The sequence below is a fragment of the Cornus florida genome, unplaced genomic scaffold (assembly GCF_030987335.1).
Source record: "Cornus florida cultivar Cherokee Brave unplaced genomic scaffold, ASM3098733v1 CherokeeBrave_3.0.0_Hap2_Chr03, whole genome shotgun sequence".
Classification (NCBI taxonomy): Eukaryota; Viridiplantae; Streptophyta; class Magnoliopsida; order Cornales; family Cornaceae; genus Cornus; species Cornus florida.
The window spans coordinates 54,085,541-54,107,280 of NW_026775573.1; the positions used below are offsets into that span (position 1 = coordinate 54,085,541).

Genomic DNA, 21,740 nt, shown 5'->3' on the forward strand with positions numbered 1-21,740 from the left:
AATCCAATTTGATTTTCTGAATTTTCTCTCTCTAGAAGGCTTTCTCAAAATATAGAATTGATTTTCCCTAAAGCCATTAATAAACCTAGATGACTACCAAGGTTTTTATGGAGTTTCTAGTCCCTCTAAAAATATGAAAAATTTCATACATAGGACTTGGAAATAAGTTAGGATTAAAAAGGAAACAATTAGAACAGGAAACTAAAAGTTCGAATGCTGTTAGGACTCTTTCTACCAGTTCCCAAATTGGCTCCCTGTTCAAGATGGACTTCTGCTACCGGTTCCCAAATTGGCTACCGGTTCAAGAAGGTCAGAAGCCTTTTCGACATACTTTGGCTACTGATTCCCATTTCTCCTACCAGTTCAAGGTTGGCAGTGACCAAACCTTTTGTGAACCAATGTTTCCTACCGGTTCAAAGATAATCCTATTGGTTCCCAAGAAGCAGAATAGAATATTTTGGTTTTCTTCAGCCTTCTAAACTCTTTAAGTATTCTCACTCACTCATATACCTTTCGAAAGCATTGTTCTCATCAACCCGGAGTGTAGCAACCCATGAACACTTGAACTTCTTTAAATCTGCATCCGATCTTCAATCTATGAAATTTTGAACTGAAAAATTACAATTCGATCGGACTTATTTTGACAACAAAATTAGCCAATTATAAAACATATCTCACAAATAACACCTGTTTGTTTCTCACTTCTTCTCTTTCCGCCATTGTGATTTCAAACACTCTCTCTTTCTCTCTATATGTGTGTGTATAATCAGTATTCGATATTTATACATGAAATTAGTCTGGACTAGAATCGCTCTATTTATAGCAGATGATGTATTACTGTGGTTTTACTTTTACCCTTTTGATTTGTAGTTGTGTTAAAATAAAAAATAAAAAATAAAAAAGAGAGAATTAGATGCGTGAAATGACAAGAGAACCCCTTTGGGGGTTGGAATCTGGACAGAGCTATTTGGGAGAGTATGTATTGAAATGTAAAAGAAAAAGTTCCTAAGCTTGGTTCTTGATTTTCTAGCACCCAAAACAACCACGTAACTTCACAAGTTCACTGCATATACTTCAGCACTTACGTCCCTTGCATTGCATTTGATTTGTTGATGATTTCTAGTACTTTGTTTGAAGAATTCCGGTAGCGGGTCTCATCCGGGATCATTCGGTCTGAAAAATGGAAAAATACCGAAATGACAACTTTTGCAATTCTAAAAGTCCTGAATCCAAATAAATGGCCCAACCAACTCTTGGATACACCCGGCACACTCTACAATGTTCGGTTCGCAAAACGAGAAAATATGAAAATGCCCCAACAAATCAGAAAATTTCAGAAAATGAAAAATGGTGAAAAACAGAAATATTACACAGACTTCGATGTTTGATAGGATGATGGTTGAGATTCTAGATCTCAAGCTACAAATGGGACAGATAAGATGATAGCAGCCAGGGGTTCTTACAGAGGATGTTTATAGGCTTTCACCTCCAGATCCGTCTATGAGAGCTGGGTTGAAGAAGAAGAAGATGATAGTGATGAGTATTCTAGAGATGAGGATAACGATGAGGATAATTAGGTGGATAGTGGTGAAGATTAGATTTGATGAATTTTTTGACTTTTTGTTAGATAATGATGCTGACTTTTTACTCATACATCATGACGTCATACTACTTTTGTTAATATGGTCATTACTTTTTGGATATTTTATATGCTTTAATGACATATTTGAATGTTAAATCTGATTCTCTTCTCTGAAATTTATGCTTTGTCAATTTGTCACAAAAAGGGGGAGATGATGAATGTGATTTTAAGGGGGAGAAATTACAGATTTTGGGATCGTTACCTAAGGGGGATTTTTATAATTTCTTTATTAAACGTCACTAGTAGTTTTGCTTGATATTGTGCAGGAAATTAGGTCAAGCAGTGTATCCAAGAAGAGAAGAGGACAGAGATGAAATTTCGTGTTTTTGCCTTTGAACAACATTGTATTTTACTTTTCTGCTTTGGGTAGATTGCTAAATTGTTTATTTGGTATTTTGAGACCATTCTGCAGCTAGCAATCCTACTACGGTCCCTCATATTGAGGAGCACTGCGTCCAGCATCTTTCCCCTAACATTCTCAAAGTAAATGTCAATGCCTTCAGGACAGTACCTGGCAACAGAATAATATAATTATCTTATACAATTCATGTTAGAAGCACTTCTGCACAAAGAGAGTTGGGATGAAATAGCTCTGGGACTCTCTGTGAGATAAAGGGAGCTACACTTTTGCACAAAAATGTAGGCCAACCGTTGAACCAGATAACAGCAATTGTAACAACTAATGGTATATGTTTGAGAAATCACTCCTCTCTTTTTTAAGTAATGATGATCTCGGCTTTTAATGTTATTATGATGTTGATGATTGAATCTCGTACTGGATGATGGATTTCCAATAAGAATTATATTTACAACACAAAAAAAGAATGACAAACCCTTGAGTTTTAAAGTAATATTTTGGACTTCAATGTGCAAAATAAAGGTACCCACCTTTTCAAAGCTGCATCCAAGTTATGCTTTTCTTTGTAATTGAATGCATCATCGAAACCAAACTTGTTCTTCAACAGATCAACCTTACTCAAAATAAAAGCAAAACTAACAGGTTAGATATTGTTTAGAATAATTGAATCATCTAACCACAATATTTGTTCCCAAAAAAAATAAATCCATAATGAATAAATTTAGTGAAACTAAAATATCTACATTTGGATACTTCATTCCTTCTGAAATTTGTCAACCTAGTTTCTAGCAATTAAGTTTCCATCCACACAAATAGCTATTAGGTTGACTTCTGATTGACGGATTTTAAACAAATAGATTTCTATTTGGTCATTCAACATTATAGCTAAGATTTGGATTTCATCAATATCCATGGATGGTTTAAGAACTTTTTGGTGTATTTAAAATAAACAAGGTGAAGGAAGTTATTTAGAATTCGTCCCATGAAAGCATTTGTTGCACAGAGACAAGTTGGTAATTCTCCTACTGCTACTACTCTATCCTGTCTCCCATCTCTCCCAGTTTTACTCTAATAGTCATAGTCAGTATTTGTCAATTGAAACTCAAATTCCTATCATTTTAAATTAGTAATTCAAACAAAACCTCAATATTTTCACTGAATGAAAGGCACAAATCACGAAAAAAATTTGCAGTCCATGAATTGTACGGCAGTGCAGTGTGAAGAGAAATACAAAGTTGTTCAATATCAGGATTATATGCGGTTTTGAAATTATTTATTGAAAAATGTCAAGAACCAATGGCGAAGACAATCAAGAAAGCGAATCATTGCAGGGAAATTGATTCAATCACAATTTCGAATGACAATACAACATACATGACACGATGAGGATACCCATTGTTAATTAATGGAGACTGTCAAATATGTAACTAAAGCATCCACCAGAGAATGGCTAGTGAAAGAATGAAATGGTATATAGACAAGACTCATATTTTCTTTACTTCCGGCACTTCCAACAACATGGCACCCCATCAACTTTGCAAACTGCCCAACGAACTGACCAACTGCACCAGATGCTGCAGAGACGAACACATATTCTCCTTTCTTAGGAGTACAAATCTCATAAAAACCAAAATAAGCAGTCATTCTGGGCATACCTAATGAGAAACAAATGCACAAAAATTAGACGGGGCATTAGAAATATTAATGACATAACTATGAAAAAGATGCATCTAATTCTAATACTATATGATACTACTGATATATTTGCAATGAACCAAAATTTTAGTACTCTACTTTTAAAGTGGAACTTTGAGGGTTTGAGTCCCTATAGAGGTAATTGTTGGTGCATGTGTGTAAGTTGGCCGAGTGTTATTTTATTTTCACACTTATTATGTAACTCTAATTTTATAGGAGTATAGTGAGGCTGTGGAAAATCATTCTGAACTCTGTTTCATTTTGCAGTACTTCATCATAGTGAAATCCTGATGACTTCGTGAACCTAACTCAAGTTTTAAGTGAACCACATAAATTTGCATGTTCATATTTGTGTGATTGTTTTCTTTTACAGTTCATTAATTTTTGCTACAAAAAGAAATTCCAAGGATTGTCATATAGGCATACACAATGGACTGCATGTATCCCCTTAAATGAGATCAATTTATTTGGCATTATATCAGACTCATACAGATTATATTAGTTATATATTAGTTGCAAATATTTAAATTTTAATTGCAAATGGCTACATACTTACCCAGAATTCCTGTATAACTTTTGCTACTTCATACCCAGTAATCACCTGCAATATTTTCACCATGAAAATTCATATACACAAGTTTAAGTATTTAAGAACCTGCACTATGTGTCGTGACCCGAGTTTTATTCAACCCGGTGTGTTAGTGATGTCCCAAAAGTCGACCATAAATAGATCCTAGAGATAGAAGTCATCTCTAAGGCACTAATGTGACCTTCCAGGAAGTCACGGAAGTTAAGGAGAGCGAAAGAGGAAATGAGAGTCAAAACGGACTAAATCCGTCAATTAAGGGTAAAATGGTCAATTCACAATTAAAAGGAGAAAATTGACTCTAAACAAGTCAAACAAGGTGAATACAACTTAATCAAATCATTTCAAAACATTCCAAGAGGTTCTAAGAACTTTGGCCAAGAATTCCCCAAAAACGCCCTTTTCCCGGTTTAAGCAAAAACTGACCCTATCTCACTAAAACATGAATATCTCCCATTGTGATTGGAATCTGAGAATGGAATTGGTACCATTGGAAATCTGACTCAAAATCCTTGAGTTTAGGCTTAAGAATCACCCCATTTGGGTTAGAAATAAAAGAGATATGACCCTTTGAAGTTGGAACTTCAGTGCTAAAACCTAATCTGGAAGGCAGGTGTATGAGGGGAGTTTCGGTCGATCAAACTGGAGTTTCAGTCGACCGAACTAGACACAAAGTTGCTGAAAACATGTATTTTTCAGAGGAGGGAGTTTTGGTAGACCGAAATTGAGTTTCGGTCGACCGAAATAACTCTGAACAGTGAAAAAGGTTACTGGAATGGATGATTTTGTGACGACCCTAGTTTTTAGGCCAGCACGTCCTATGATGAACTGAAGATTTACCCGATAACGGATCTGAATGTGGAAGTGAAAACAGAAAACAAGACTCTAAAAAGTCAAAGTGACCTTCCATGAGGTCGTGGAATTCAATAAGAACTGATGCGGAAGTAGCAGATTGAAAATATGACGAATAAGCCCTTAGGGGCAAAATGGTCTTTTCTAAAAATATGGATTCAGGTACCACCGAACACATCGTTGGAAAGACAACGAAAAACTAATTAAGATGGACTGAAGAATCGCATGATTCGGAGTCCGGACGGAAGAGAAAAGTCAAAACAAAGTTTTGACGTCACCGCGGCCGTAAATAGTAACCTGGGAAAAATGCTAAAGTTCGTGTGCCTTTTTGAGGTACTAAACGATACTTTCTGGAAAAACACGAAGAAGAAACCCCCCTTAAAATAATTTTTCCAAGCTTACCATGTCAAAAGAAAAATTTATTTTTGACGTGATATCCCCAAAATGCCCTTACAACAGACTTTTTCAAATTGTGTAGGTGCGCATAGGAAATCAGATTTGACGCAGGGTTTTTGGATCCGAGATGACATTATCTGGAAAAATGTTGTGAAGAAACCCCCCTAAAATCATGTTTTCTATGTGACTATGTCAAGACCAGAATTTGTTTTTCAAAGAAAATTCCCGAAATGCCCCTAAATCAGAACTAGACAAGAGGGCAAAAGTTGCTACAGTGACTGTCCTGATCTGAGAGCAGAAACGGGCTAGAAGATGAATTTTTATGAAAAAATACGAAAAAGAAACCCCTCCCGAAATCGAGTTTTCTACATGACTCAACAGAGAATTAAAAAAAAAAAACTCACTGTAAAATGCCCAAAATGCCCCTCCATGAAATCTGGTCATTAAAGGCCAAAAAGCTGCTAAATGCAAAATTGAATGCTGAACTTTGCGATGGATTTCTGATGCCAAGACGACATTTTATGGAAAAACATGAAAAAGAAACCCCCCCTAAAATCATGTTTTCTAAGCGACCATGTCAAAAGAAGAAAATAAAATTGATGTGTAGAATGCCCCTAGATCAGATTGTGCAATAAAAGTGCAAAATGAATCCCTAGGAGGCTCAATTTGCCAAGGAAGAGGTTTTTCTTGAAAACAATCATGCACGCAAACGTAACTTACCTATTAGGACGTGCTACAATGGTCCATGGCTTAAAAATACCACCGATGCAAAATTTGACCCCCCAAAGGCCAAAAGGGCGAAAATGCACATGAAATGAAAAATTTGAAATTTAAAATTGACAAATGATTTCAAATTACCGTTTGGCCCTTAGCCACACTTCATACAAGTTTAATGAGACCTAGTAGAGGTGCCGGAATACACTTTGCACCACCCGATTTGAAAATGAACCCTTAGAGGCTCGGTTTCTACTATTTTAGCCTAAAAATGCAATATGTGAACTAAGATGCAAAAATGAAAACTAAATGGTGTTTGGCCCTTGACCACACCTCACATATAGAAAATGAATGCTAAAGGATGAATTACATACACAATGCACATACCGGTGTGAAAATGACATATTGAAACCCAAGATTTCATTCTTTTCTCATTAAAGGCAAAATTCTACATTTTTCAATATACATAGATTACAAATGAAGTTTGGCCCTTGGCCACAAATTATATACATAGAATGAATATAAAAAAAGTGTGCTTAAGCACATAATACAAGTTTGGAATCAAATATACACATTTGACAAAATGGCTACAAATGGCATTTCAAGCCAACCTTCACAAGAATGGAAATCTTCAAGTGTACTAATCATCCAAGCATAATGAGAATCTCAACATTGATTCCTGTACATGAAAAATGTCCCCACTACGTGGGTGAGTAACATAAAGCTACTAGTAGGAAATGAGCATGCATCGACCTAGCATTTTACAATTTTATCACCTTATGGTGAAACCTGTTAAAAGGTTCATGCCACCTAACGTCTATGTCAAAATGAGACTCAGGAAGCATCCTAAGCTACCTTAGAGTGTTTTTAGTATAAATCACATCATTTATACATTTCAACAACATAGAAACATGTTATACAAAGCAACAAGATATAGATTCTCAAAGTCATCAACTTGAAACCTAAAATATGAAAATAACAAGAGTGGGTCATGCCACCTAACGTCTATGTTCAAAATGAATCTATAGGATCATTCCTAAATTAAATTTGAACATCAAAACACAAATCATGATATCGATACAATTTAACCAACATTGGAACTCCCAATACAATGCATAAAGCATGATTTCTCAAAGTTAACATCTTGTAACTTAAAATGGTAAATCAAACAAAGAACAACAAGTTACGATATCATCTAGTTATCAACTTGAAAAGAAATGCGAAATCAACTAAAGTGGATACTTGGACGTCACGCCGGATTAGACCGACACCATAGTTACTTTAGGGTTACTAGCCCACGGGTAACCTCCCTATGTGCGTACTAGACTATATAGAGGGACAATCCCCCGTACTAGAACCAAGTCCTAGCCGTAGCCAAACAATGACATCCCCAAGTTTCCAAAATCAACAAGTTGTGCAACAACGTATATATCAACATGTATATACAAGATATCAACTATCTACCAAGCACAACCAAATTTGGAAACACATATAATACATGTACTAAGTCCACAACTACTATGGCATGACAAATGTTGAATCTTCAGTGTGCGATTCGTTACACGCTATAATAATATCTTTCAACATTGAAAACATAAGCTTATGAATTTAAATATAACAACAATGTTATCAAATGCTCAAATGTAACCAAGTGAATACATAACAAGTCCAAGTCCATGATTTAAACATAGAAACAACTTCCAAGACGCAATTAAATCCATGGAGCAATTAGATATAATTTAATTAAATAAACACAATTAAATTCTCTAGATTCCAATTCAATTCCAAATAACCTCAAATTAATACATATTAAAGGACATAGCATGGTCATCACCTATATCCATTCTAAATCTCAATTAGGTTGTTGGAGTAATAAAGTGGAATTTTAATTAAATCATGCTAATTTAAATCCCAAGGTTCTAAAACAACTTCAAATGGTCCCAAATTACTATATGCTAGTAAACAAGTCATGGTCATTACAAATATCAAGTTAAAAACTTAATTAAGCCAAAGGAACCATTAAATATATTTTAATTAATCCTTTTAATTAAAATCTCTAGATTTTCAAACTCATCTAAATGTTCTCAAATTAACATATTTTAGGGAACATGCCAAGGCCTATTGTAATATCACATTTCAAGCTTATTTCATGCAAGTTACATCTATGTAAATTTAATTTTCACCAAAGATAAATATTAAATGAAAGTTGCAATTCTCATTCAAATGATTCCAATTTAATATATGTTAACAAGTATACCAAGGTCTAAATTACTAGCATGCCACACTTTAATTCCAAGTTGTATATCATTATGAGGATTAAATCTCAAACAAAGAAATTAATTAAATGAAAGGTTTCAAAACCTAATCAAATATTCTAGATTTAATATATGTGAAAGTATATGGCATGCACATTAAGAATATTAAGTCGGAATTTCAAAGAAATGAATAGTGCACTTGGAGCAAATTAATTAATAATTACTAGATTTCAAAACATCTCCGATTACTTTCAATTTCACATATGTTGAAAAGTGTATTAAAGCCTAATATAATATGCTAACACATATTGATTTCAAGCTTGATAAGGCCACATGAATTAAATATTTACTCAAGAAAAATATTAAATAAAATCTTCATTAGTTGTTTAAAAATTCTCAATTTAATATATGTCAATGACCATATCAAGAGGTAATACAATTCCATGCCACATGTTTAAACAATGCTATAATTAACTAGGAAAATCAAATCCTTCACAAGAAAAATAAATAATAAAATCTCTAGATTTGTTACCAAAGCATGTAAATAAGTTGCATAAACATCACTAGCATTCAACATAACAAGAATAATAACCTATAACACCCCCTACCTCAATTTGAGATGAAAATCTCAAATCCCCACCGAAACGAAACGGCTCCAAATTCGACAATACTTTAGGGTTTTGTCGGAGACAACATGGTGAACAAGAATCCCAAGGAAGCCCCATGAAAATCACAACTTGACTTCAAACCCGAACTCAAGAAATGGTCAGAAATTGATTCTAATAAGGGGAAAAGGTAGAGCATGCCAAGGCGAATACTAAATGTTAAGGCCGAAGATTTTCTACCAGGGAAATCAAGTGGAGGAGAAGAAAGAGTGAAGGCAGCCCCTTGGGCTCCCATAGCTGCCGGCCAAGAGGAGGAAGAAGGTCTGAAAATCTGATTTTAAAAATTAGGGTAACCTATTTATAGAAATCTCAAAAAGTGCCCCGAAAGGGCCCCACCGGGTCCGGAAAAGTGGAATTTGAGCAAACGCGCTCAAACGGCAAAACTCCATTAACAAAAAAGATTCAAAATGAGAAAATATGAACAACAGAAGAAAAGGCGTAAAAAACTGAATCCCGAGCAGAAAGATATGCCTTGAACAAGTTCGGCGACAACTGGGGTCAGAAACTCTGAAACTAGAGAAAAATGACCAGAAAGAATTTCTAAGAGTACATGACTCAACGAAATGTGAAAATGAATAATGTACAAGGATCCAGGCTCCAGATGAGGCATTTTATAGTAACTTTCGTTAATTGCACAATGGCCTCTACAAAAAGGGTTAACTGCAAAACTGCCCCAAAATGAAAATATCTTCCAAAAGATATTTTCTTAGATACCCCTAAAATAAAATATCTTCAAAAGATATTTATGAAAAATACCCCAAGAAAAGAAAAAGATTCTGAAGAATTGTGTATCCATGCCCCTATAGACACCGGGAGCAACCAGAGTACTTTCTTGCAAAAGTAAAGATACGTATTTCGTGGAAACCACTTAGAATGAAGGCACGTGAAGTTAAAAACCACCTCCGAGCATGAAAAGTGAGGTTGTGCCAAAAATTGACAAATGGGGAAAAGACAGAATAGGGAAAAGAATGAAATAGGGAAAAGGACAAAAAGTGAATAGTGTCTGAAAAGTGAAAATGTGGAAATGACTCGGTCCTCAAAGGAAGTTGTCAATCCATATGAAAGAGTCTCAGAAACCAATTCCAAGCACTTGAGATGACACTAAGTGACGAGAAACAGAATTCAGAAAAGAAAATTAAACGGAAAAAATTTATCCGTAAAATTTTAGAAAAAAGGAAAGGGAGGAAATGACCGGGTTATTACAGATTTATTGTACAAAAGAATTACCAAAAGCCATCGGTCGACCGATTTGGTGTTTTGGTCGATCGAAACACCTTGAAAAGCTACTAAAGGACCTGCTATATGCCAAATATGTGAAGGTTCAACCCATTTTTCAATTTCCCTCATGGATTGGTTCAAAAATGAGAGCTTAAAACTGATTTTCAAGGAGTTTTGAGTGTGTGAACGTGTCAACAACTTTAATATGCATAATTGAATGTAAAACAATGGCTCATGGCCTCATACACATCATTTACAAGAATCTCACATGCTAAACCTCCAAAGTTTGTTAAAATATATTCTTAAAGCAAAAGATGGTACCAAAAGACTACAAGTACTAAATTAAACATGTTTGGCCCTTGGCCTTGTTACACACACATCCAAAGAGTATCAAAAGGTGCACTTAAGTGCACGTTACATTGTTTGAACAATGAATACATATTTTGTTCTAATAAGCAAAGATGAAACAAGATATGCTAACAAGTGTATATTCTAATATAACAAAAATACTCCAAGTAGTCTAGCAAGTCTAAGATTGTTGTGCATCCCACAATATTGCTTCTTTACTTGAAAACACCCGGTAACTTCGGGGTGAGTAAACAAGTTTACTTGTAGGGAATGAGCATGCATAAGTTTAACTTATTACAAAGTTTACAATTAAATATAATTCAATCCATGCTATTAAAGTTACATTAAAACTTTCAACATAGCATAATGAGATACAAATTCACAAAGTTAACAACTTGGAATTTAAATGCGAAATCAAACCAAAGTGGATACTTGGATGTTGCCAGGATTAAAACCATACTCTTGGGATCACCTTAGGGCTATTAACCCATGGGTACCTTCCCCTAGTGCGCACTATAGTGTAGTGAGCTCTCTATCTCCCGTACTAAAACTAAGTCATAGCCAAGTCATGTTCTTGATAATATCCCAAGTTTCCAAAATCAGCACGTTGAGCAACAAGTCATGACATGTGATAAAACACAATAGGTTCCATGAATTAAATGACTAAATTATTAGAACAATGAGATAGAAATTAATTAAACTAATTAAGTAATTTCTCTAGATTTCAAAAGTTGTCCAAATGATTTGATGAGCGCTGAAAAGTGCGCATTTTAACCCCTTAAGCTTAGGTGTTCTAGGACCTTTATCTATCTTATTTTCCCGCTTTAGATTGATTTTGTATTATTTTCATTTTCAGGTACTTATCCTCAAAATAAGCTAACTCAGCCAAATAAGAGCAGAAATGAAGTAATTCTGGGATGAATCAAAGAAAAGAGTAAAGGAGAGCAAAAGGAGGTAAAGGGTGGAAGGTCAGCAACTTCGATCGATCTTAAGAAAAGTTCGATCGATCCAACTTTCATCGATCTCAACACTTCAAGATGGATCTGAGCCATGTTTGTCCCTATTCAAAGATCTCAAAGTTCGATCGATCCAACTTGATTCTCTGATCGATCGAACTTTTTTGTCCTTATCCACATGTTAGATCTTATCCAGCTGTACCACCCTACCAACCACTTTTGTTCTTTTCCCAAAAATATTTTCAAAATATCTCAGGTTTGTTTTTATCCAAAAAGGCACCGCCATAGAGGATCGATCCAGCTTCAATTCGATAGATCTCAGCCATGTTCGATCGATCTTACCACAAGTTCGATCGATCGAACTTCCCAAATCTCGAGAAAATCCAAATTCTAGCTCATTAAAAATTGTCTCATATCCAATCATTGGAGGAATACTGGTGTACGAACCCAGCTTATTTGGGGTGATATTTAACCTACCTATATAAGGAATATGAGCCACTTTTTGAGAGGGGGAGACTAGAGACTTTGGATGTACTTGAGAGGCACAATTTTTATATCTTAGTGAAGAAGAAAAGAAAAGAGGAGGCTAGAGACATAAGCTTGGAGTTCTTCTATCAACCAAGAAGAGGAGCAATCTCTACCATGGAGTTAGCCCTTGAAGGTTGGAGGACACCATCCATGAGTGGCTAGACATCCTCTTGGGGCTAGAGTTAGCCCTAAGCATGCTTTCTACATCTTGATTTATGTATTTTTTTAGGGATTTACATTGTGATACATGTTTTAACACTTTTATATATATAGATCTTGTTTATTCAATGATTTATATGGTTTAATGCTTCCAATTGATCATTTCATTCTATCCATATGTCTATGTATGCTAGAATAGATGTTTATGTGCTTGTCTCTATTTCTTGTGTTATTGATACATGTCTATGTGTATTAATGCTATAGATCTAGAGATTGTCAAGACATAGTGCTTAATGGAATGTTCTTGTAGTTTATTTGATGGTTCATACTCATTTCTTGATGGATTGTACCTCTCCCTTAGTTTAATTAGTTTAATTTCATGTCATTAGCTTAATTGTAGTGTAATTGTAGTTTAGATGTTAAATGGGAGGACAATCCATGCTTGTTGTTTGATGTTTCATACTTATGAAAGCAAGTAACATATATCTCTAACCTTGTGATGTGTTTGGTTGTGAGTTTAAAGAACGGATTAATGGCTTAATTTGATATGTTGTGCTATCCACCATGTTGCTTAGACAATATATGCTTAATTTGTCAATCTATGCTTGTTGAAAACACCCCCCACACACACTTTGTTGCAATACATGTTTTCTCCCTCATTAATCATTTATTAAGAGTGTAGAAAAGCTATACTTAGTGGTGATCTCTAAATCCTAAGATCTCTATCTTATTTTCTCTCATTTACATTTAATTACCTACTTTAGTTTAAATTGCATCTTATTGTAATTCAACCACCAACCAATCTTTTGATCACTTGACCTACTAATCCGAATCTTGATTCCTCAACCTAGTACGACCCACCAATCCCTTGGGATGATCTCTGCTTGCCCTAACTATATTTCCAGTGAAAGGTAGTAGTGATAATTTCTAAATGTAAAACTTGGCCACATTAATCAAAGCTCTACACCATTATCTTTTGGTGCACAAACTTTGGGTTTGGGTTGACGACACACCAAGTTTTTGGCGCCATTGTCGGGGATTGATTGAAGGCAACGTCGTATTTGTGGAATCAATTAGGAATTAGTACTCTTTTGATCGTGTCTTTACTTTGTTTTCATTTTCGTTACTGATTGTGTTGGTTCTTGTTTGACTAGGAACATTGGGCTAGAAGGTGAGCAAATGAGCATTCTAAGTAAGGAGCTAAGTAAAGCAAAGGAAAAAGGCAAAATCTAAAAAAAAACTTACAAGGCTAAAATTAAAAATTGAATTGAAGTGCTAAAGGACCCTTTGTGAGCTCTTTCTTAACTCAATCTCTAGTTAAATCGTCGGCCGGCGTAGAGGCTTATATTTCAATTCTTAGATAAATCATGAGCCCATATGGAGGTAATTTACTTTTCTTTGCATATTGTTGATAGCATAGGAGTATGGGATCATTGTATGTGGAGGAAGTTTGTTGATTGTTGATTTGTTATAAAGGTGAAATGTTTGTCATTATTGCTTGTTGTGTTGCATTGTGCATGCATGGTCGTAGATCATTGAGACCCACTCTTGTCCCTCTAAATTTTCATCTTGAATCTGTTGTTCGAAACCCTTGGGGAAGAGGAAGTTCTAGTCAATCCATTTCATCAATGGAAGGACATAATGAGGACCATGTAGAGGACCTTGGTCACATAGACCAACAAGGCATCCTCTACCCCAATGTGCATTGATGAGCGCTGAAAAGTGCGCATTTAAACCCCTTAAGCTCAGGTATTCTAGAACCTTTATCTATCTTATTTTCCCGCTTTGTATTGATTTTATGTTATTTCCATTTTCAGGTACCTATCCCCAAAATAAGCTAACTCAGCCAAATAATAGCAGAAATGAAGCAATTTTGGGATGAATAAAAGAAAGGAGTAAAGTAGAGCAAAAGGAAGCAAAGAGTGGAATTTCAACAACTTCGATCGATCTCAAGAAAAGTTCGATCGATTCAACTTTTATTAATCTCAGCACTTCAAGATAGATCCAGACCATGATGTCATCTTCAGAGATCGCAAAAGTTCGATCGATCCAACATCATTCTCTGATCGATCGAACTTTCTTGTCCGTATCCACATGCCAGATCTTATCTAGCTGTACCACCCTACCAATCACTTTTGTCCTTTTCCCAAAAATATCTTCAAAATATCTCAGATTTGTTTTTATGCAAAAAGGCGCCGCCATTGAGGATCGATCTAGCTTCAATTCGATAGATCTCAGCCATGTTTGATAGATCGAACTTCCCAAATCTCGAGAAAATCTAAATTCCAGCTCATTAAAAGTTGTCTCATATCTAATTATTGGTGCACAAGCCCAACTCATTTGGGGTGATATTTGACCTACCTATATAAGGAATATGAGCCACTTTTACATAGAGGGACATACTTAGAGATTTTGGAGAGAATTCTTAAGGAGGAAGCAAAGGAGGCTAGAGACACCATTGGAGGCTCTTCATCAACCAAGGTGCAGATTTCTTCCATGGAGCTTGCCCTTGAGGGTTGGAGGACATCATCCATGAGTGGCTAGACATCCTCTTGGGGCTAGAGTTAGCCCTAAGCATGCTTTCTACTTCTTGATTTATGTATTTTTGAGGGGATTTGTATTGTGATACATGTTTTGACACTTTTATATATATAGATCTTGTTTATTCAATGATTTGTATGGTTTAATCCTTCCAATTGATCATTTCATTCTATCCATATGTCTATGCATGCTAGAATAGATGTTCATGTGCTTGTCTCTATTTCTTGTGTTGTTGATGCATGTCTATGTGTATTAATGCTATAGATTTTAGAGATTGTCAAGACATAGTGCTTAATGGAATGTTCTTGTGATTTATTTGATGGTTCATACTCATTTCTTGATGGATTGTACCTCTCCCTTAGTTTAATTAGTTTAATTCATGTCATTAGCTTAATTGTAGTGTAGTTGTAGTTTAAATGTTAAATGGGAGGACAATCTATGCTTGTTGTTGATGTTCCATACTTATGAAAGTAAGTAATATATTTCTCTAACCTTATGATGTGTTTGGATTGTGAGCTTAAAGAAAGGATTAATGGCTTAATTTGATATGTTATGCTATCCACCATATTGTTTAGATAATATATGCTTACTTTGTCATCCATGCTTGTTGGAACAACCACACACACACACTTTGTTGCAAGATATGTTTTTCCCCTCATTAATCATTCATTAAGGGTGTAGAAAAGCTATGCGTAGTGGTGATCTCTAAACCCCAAGATCTCTCTCTCTCTTTTATTCTCTTTATTGCATTATTGTTTACTTTAGTTTAAATTGCATCTTAGTGTAATTCAACCACCAACTACTATTTTGATCACTCGACCTACTAACCCTAATCTTGATTCCTCAACCTAGTACGACCCTCAATCCCTTGGAATGATCCCTACTTGCCCTAGCAATATGTTTAGTGAAAGGTAGTAGTGGCAATTTATAAATGTAAAACTTGGCCACATTCATCATAACTCTACACCGCTATATCTTTTGGCGGTGTGCACAAACTGTTGGGTTTCAAAGTGATGACCCGGGGCCCACCATGCATTATGATAACATACAAGTACCATTAGGCATGCCGAGGCTATTTTTTCATCCACCACAACAATAAGGCTAAGTTCCATTGGGAATGCCAAGGCCAATCTATGCTCCACCACCTCCCATCATTCAAGGCAATCAAGGTGCCCATGTTGCACCTCCAATTGCTAATCCTCCCCTTACTTTAAGAGATCACTATGTGCCTAATGAATACAATGCACCTACATGCATTCAATTGCCACTATTTAGAGTACACCACTATGAGATCAAACCACAAACCATTCAAATGCTTTCTAACTATCATGGACTTCCAAGTGAAGAACCTTATAAGCATTTGGATGAGTTTCTTGAAGTATGTTCCACCGTTAGATACACGGACATGCGGAAAGAGGTCTTAAGGCTTAAATTTTTTCCATTCACCCTTAAAGACAAGGCAAAATATTGGTTTAACAATCTTAGACCGTTTTCAATAAATTCTTGGGCAGAAATGCAATAAGAGTTCTTGAAGAAGTATTATCTGGTTTCTAAGACCATGAGAACCTCAATTCGAGAGTTTTGACATGGGGATGGGGAAACGTTCCATGAGGCATGGGAAAGATTCAATGAATTGCTTAGGAAGTGTCCACATCATGACATGCCCAAATGACAATTAGTTCAATATTTCTTTGAGAGCTTATCGGACAATTATAAGGGCATGGTTGATGCTTTCATGGATGGCTCTTACATTGATAGGCATGAGGATGACGTGTGGCGTCTTTATGAGAGCATGAGTGAGAATTCTTTGCATCGAACTTTATCTTCCAAGAATGGTAGGAATTCAGGTGGAAGGAAAAGTGTTGGCTTACATCAAGTTGACCATTCCAATTAAATAGCCACCGAGATGAAATCCTTATCTCAAAGGTTTAATCAATTCTTGATCAACCAAAACTCGGCAAATCAAGTATCTTCCATCCCTAACCATTCCTATCGTGCATCCAATGAGACTTGCATGACATGTTCAAGTGTTTTACATTCTACTTCCAATTGTCCCCATAGATATGTACAAAGTGAGCATCATGAACAAGTCAATGCAACTTTTGTTAATCAAGGGAACAATCCTTATGGCAATTATTATAATCCTAGTTAGAGGAATCACCCGAATTTCTCTTGGAAAAACCAAGGGGAAGGCTCAAACCCTCCCCAAGGTGGTTTCCAAGGGAAATATGTTCCACCTCCAATGCAAAACCAAGGTTCCCAAGGATATAGACCATTCCAATCACAAGGAAACCAATTCTCTAATTCTCATTTTCCTAATCAACAATCATATTCTCAAGGAAATGCTAGGAGTCCCGCTTTTGAAGAGAAAGTTTTGACCGTTCTAGGTACTCTAGAGGCGAATACTTAATTACTTCATTCCCATTCTTAATCCATTGCTAAGATAGAAACCCAAGTAGGGCAAATAACTAGTACTTTGAATGCTAGAGAGAAAGGGAAAATGCCTTTGAATGCCTCACAAAAGCAACAATGTGTTGTGGAGCCTCATTCCTCATCGAAAGGTCACACAATAGAGCATGTCAATGCAGTGACTACCTTGAGAAGTGGGAAGATTGTGGACAACTAAGTGGGTATGTCCAATGAAGAGAGTAAACCGGTGCAACCACAAGTTGACACCCGTCCCGTTTCTTATCCTATTCCTCCTTCATTGCATATGCATGATTTTTCAAATGAGAATACCTTGAAAAGTGATTTTAAAAAGAAAAATGTGCAACATGATTTCAAAAATTCTTGTATTGAAGAGACTTCAAAGAAAATTTCTGAAAAGGTTTTTGAGCCAAGAGCTCCATTCCCGGATGCCTTAAAAGGATCCATTTCAAATGACAAGCAAAAGGCCAAAACAAATGAAATTGTGGATGTGTTTAGGTAAGTGAAAGTTAATCTTCCACTTTTGGATGCAATTAAGCAAATTCTGGCTTATGCCAAGTTCTTAAAAGACTTATGCACCCAAAAGAGGAAGAACAAAAGCCAAGCACCTAGGAAAATGGTCTTAACCGAGCAAGTAAGCTCAATTTTGTAGCATAACACTCTTTCGAAGTTTAAGACCCCGGTTCACCTACCACTTCATGCATCATTGGAGATCATATTATTAATCGGGCTCTTCTTGGCTTAGGAGCAAGTGTTAATCTTCTTCCATACTCGGTATATGTCAAATTAGGCTTAGGAGACTTGAAACTGACGTCGGTGGTTTTACAACTTGCCGACCAATTCATCAAGAAGCCTAGGGGTATCATTGAGGACGTATTGATTAAGATTGATAAATTCTTCTTTCCCGTTGATTTCGTTGTCATTGATACGAAACCGGTCCCAAATCCTAAGAGCCAAATTCCTGTTATCCTTGGCCGTCCTTTCTTAACAACTGCAAATGCCAACATTAACTGTAGGATGGGGATAATAAAGATCTCATTTGGCCACATGAAGGTGAAGTTGAATATCTTCAGTCCAACCCCCAATTCATTTGACAAGCATGAAGAAGTTAATGTTGTGGAGAAATGTCATGACCATGAATTTGAAGGAATAGAGTCTTTGCTTGAAACCAAAATTCTAAAAAGCTCATCTTTAACCTTGAAACCAAAGAAAGTTATTTCAAAGTCTTGTTTTGAAAGGGCATGGAAGCCCAAAGATTGTTTTGACGAAGGACCGAAAACTTCTTTTGAGCTTAATCCAACAAGTTCCTTAAAGAACCATTTGTTGGGTGGAGTTCAAAACACTTATCACCCCATCAAGGAGGGGATGCACTACAAGATGTTTTATCCAGACTAAAAGAGCCCAACGTCGTACTAGAGACGTTAAAGACTAGTAAGACATTTTGTAGGGTGTCAAAACCCTATTCTTCCCCCATTTCTATCTTTAATTTCATTTCTTGCGAAGTCTAGATTTTGGCTTTGGGTTCATATGCATTGCTTGGAACTGTGATTAGGATTGCATGCACTTTTATGTTGAAATTGAGCATATTGCATAAGTTCGATCGATCTCAAAATGAGTTCGATTGATCGAACTTCCCACCTGCATCAAACCTGCATCCAAATCACTCTCTGTCCAATCGTTCGAACAAAACCTGCATATTTTAGCTCTCTGTCCCATCATTCAAACTTGTTCCTAGATTGATCTTTAGTTCTTCGATTGATTTAACTTTAGCTTGGATCGATCTGCAGTTCCAACACTTAGAAAAATTTTGAACCTGCATCCACCTACGTCCAAAAGCCTCTCTATCTCATCAATCGAACATTTCTTCAAACCTTTGCATTCTCGATCGATCGAAAGTATTCTAAGATCGATCTTGGCGAAATTGATCTTTGTTCTTTGATTTTCAATTTTGACTTTGTTTTAAATTCTTAATTTGAAAAATTCCAAAAAATAAAAAATAAAAAAATAAATATAAATAAATAAATATTTTTCAAAAATCCTAAAAATACTTTTACTTTTATTTATTTTTATTTTTCAAAAATTCCAAAAATATTTTGTCACTTAAGAGGAGAGATCGATGTCAGTTCGATCGATCTGAGGATTCAGTTCGATCAATCGAACTGGCAAGGAAATGTTTTTAAAAATCGATTTAGGGTTATTTGATCGATTTCACAAGAATCGATCTCAAACCCTCGTTTCACCCTTCGCTGCCGCATACAACTCTTCTCCATCTCCAGCGAAACTCCACCGACCATCCCGAGCGTCGAATCTCTCTCTCTCTCTTCTTGGATCTAGGATCTCATCTTCATTTCACCTTCTCCCTCGATTCCGGTAAGATCCGAGACATCATCTCTTCAATTCAAGCTCTAATTTCATGAATCCATGCTCTAAATATTAGATCTAAGGTGTTTTGAAGATGAATATTGCCATTAATGACATTTTGAAGCTTTATATATATGTGTATATATATGTATATATATATGTTTTATATTTTCTTGATTTTAATTTTGATTTTGGGGGTCACGGGCCGAATCAAGTGACCAATGTTGTTGATTTGTGGTGTAGATGGGCCCATGACCATGTTCGTGAAGGCCCCATGCCATCCACGTCAATGATCTGTGACTTTTCAAGTTTCACTTCACAGTTCGATCGATCGAACTTTTTATTCGATCGATCTGTTACAGATCGATCTCATTTATTCTCGATCGATCGAACTTGCATCGATCTCACATTTTTGTGATCGATCGAACTTCACATATATACTTCACACATTTCACACAACATCTCTTGTGTTTTATGCTGTCTCATACATGCCCAATGCCTGTGTTTTCGACATTGGACACATTCCATACTTATACTATCTATCATGTCTCACATCATGTCATTCATTCCTTGTCACTTACATAGATTCATGTTCCTTATCTATTTTGTCTATCCTATTTGACATACATGATTCTATCAACTGTGCTATAATTCTTTATACTGACACTAACTTCCTTTTTGTAAGTTTTCCTTTTATTTTTGCAGTCTGTGGCTAGGGCCAAGACTATAGCTCACGGACACTGTCACCGTAGGGCTAGGCAGAGTTTGGACGATGAGGCAGATTCATCTCATGCCCAGGACTCCATTCAGGAGGAGCTAGCAGAGCTCACTCCACCTCAGTCTCCAGTTGACAGTCGATTACAATCTTCAGCTGAGGCATCTTCTTCACAGGCTGACGCTGAGGCTGAGCACATACCATCTCCATCACCACCGCCAGTTCAGCCAGCCCAGCACTTAGACCGGCCATTACCTAGATACTCACGCTTTCGAGTGGCGCACAAGTCGATCTTTGATGTAGACTACTTCTCCCGGTCTGTTCTTACCAGAGCAGCGTATGATGATATAGACCGGAAGGGCATCTCAGCTATATTAGCCCCTATCACATACCTAGTGTACCCGAGGTTGGTCCGGATATTTTTCCAGAACCTTCGACCTGCCTCGAGTAACCTGGCAGAGCTGCGGACTACCATCGATGGCCACTCTATCAGTATCACGATGGACACTCTTTCCAGATCCTGCCGTTGTCCACAAGTCTGCCCTCCCGATCTCCAGGATACCTATCATACTCTATAGAGGCCGACATATGCAGACATGGCCGTTTTACTCACGGGTCACTATGCCGGTGGTGAGACCTTCGCCACCCAGACTTATCTGCTAGATGACCTGTGGTTCTTCGATTCGGTGCTATACCGAAATATTTTTATGTGTAACGACCCGAGTTTTTCAACCCGGTACGTCAGCGATGACCCAAAAATGGACCCGGTAGCGGATTCAAAATTCAAATGCAAAAGATAAACCAAGGTTTTAAGAGATAGGAATCACTCCTAAGACATAAATGTGACCTTTCATGAGATCACAGGACTTCAAGAGAGCAAAAGCGGAAACAAGGGTCAAAAAGGATAAAATTCGTTATCAAAGGGGCAAAATGGTCAATTCACAATTAAAGAGAGAAATTTGACTCTAAGCAATTCAAAAAGCTGAATACAACCTAATCTAGTCATTTTAAGACATTCCAAGAGGTTTTAAGAACATTGGCCAAGAATCCCGCAAATTGCCCTTTCCCGGTTGAAGTGAAAACTGACACTACTTAACTAAAACCTGAATAACTTCCACTGTGTTTAGAATCTGAGAATGGAATAGGTACCATTGGAAAGCTGACTCAAAATAATTGAGTTTAGGCTTAAGAATCACTACATTTGGATTAGAAACAAAGGAGATATGGCCATTTGAAGTTGGAACTTTAGTGCTGAAGCAAAACTGAAGAGCTGCGCAAATGAGGGCTATTTCAGTCGACTGAAATAGAAGTGGTGTGAGTTTTA

At 36.4% G+C, this 21,740-nt stretch overlaps 1 protein-coding gene and 2 pseudogenes across 1 annotated transcript; all 3 read right to left on the bottom strand.

Annotated features, from left to right (window-relative positions):
- The window catches only part of LOC132301619 (2-alkenal reductase (NADP(+)-dependent)-like), a 105,563-nt pseudogene that overhangs the window by 39,792 nt on the left and 44,031 nt on the right, over window positions 1-21,740 (bottom strand).
- Window positions 1,913-20,985, bottom strand: LOC132300906 (NADP-dependent alkenal double bond reductase P2-like). The gene is made up of 5 exons (XM_059798212.1): window positions 20,855-20,985; window positions 4,252-4,274; window positions 3,480-3,655; window positions 2,531-2,613; window positions 1,913-2,153 (listed from the first exon to the last, which is right to left on the bottom strand). Exons 1-5 carry the CDS (start codon window positions 20,983-20,985, stop codon window positions 1,913-1,915), a joined length of 654 nt encoding a protein of 217 aa, XP_059654195.1.
- On the bottom strand, window positions 16,477-16,575 carry LOC132301892 (small nucleolar RNA R71; annotated as a pseudogene).

What these genes read in the sequence shown, in the direction of transcription:
- LOC132300906 (XM_059798212.1), bottom strand. Translation starts at nt 20,985, where the DNA reads ATGATAGGTATCCTGGAGATCGGGAGGGCAGACTTGTGGACAACGGCA. An exon ending in TGCCAGGTTACTCGAGGCAG is followed by an intron (nt 4,275 to 20,854) that starts GTCGAAGGTTCT and finishes GGTATGAAGTAG; the next exon opens with CAAAAGTTATACAGGAATTC. An exon ending in TTGGATGCAGCTTTGAAAAG is followed by an intron (nt 2,154 to 2,530) that starts GTGGGTACCTTT and finishes TTCTGTTGCCAG; the next exon opens with GTACTGTCCTGAAGGCATTG.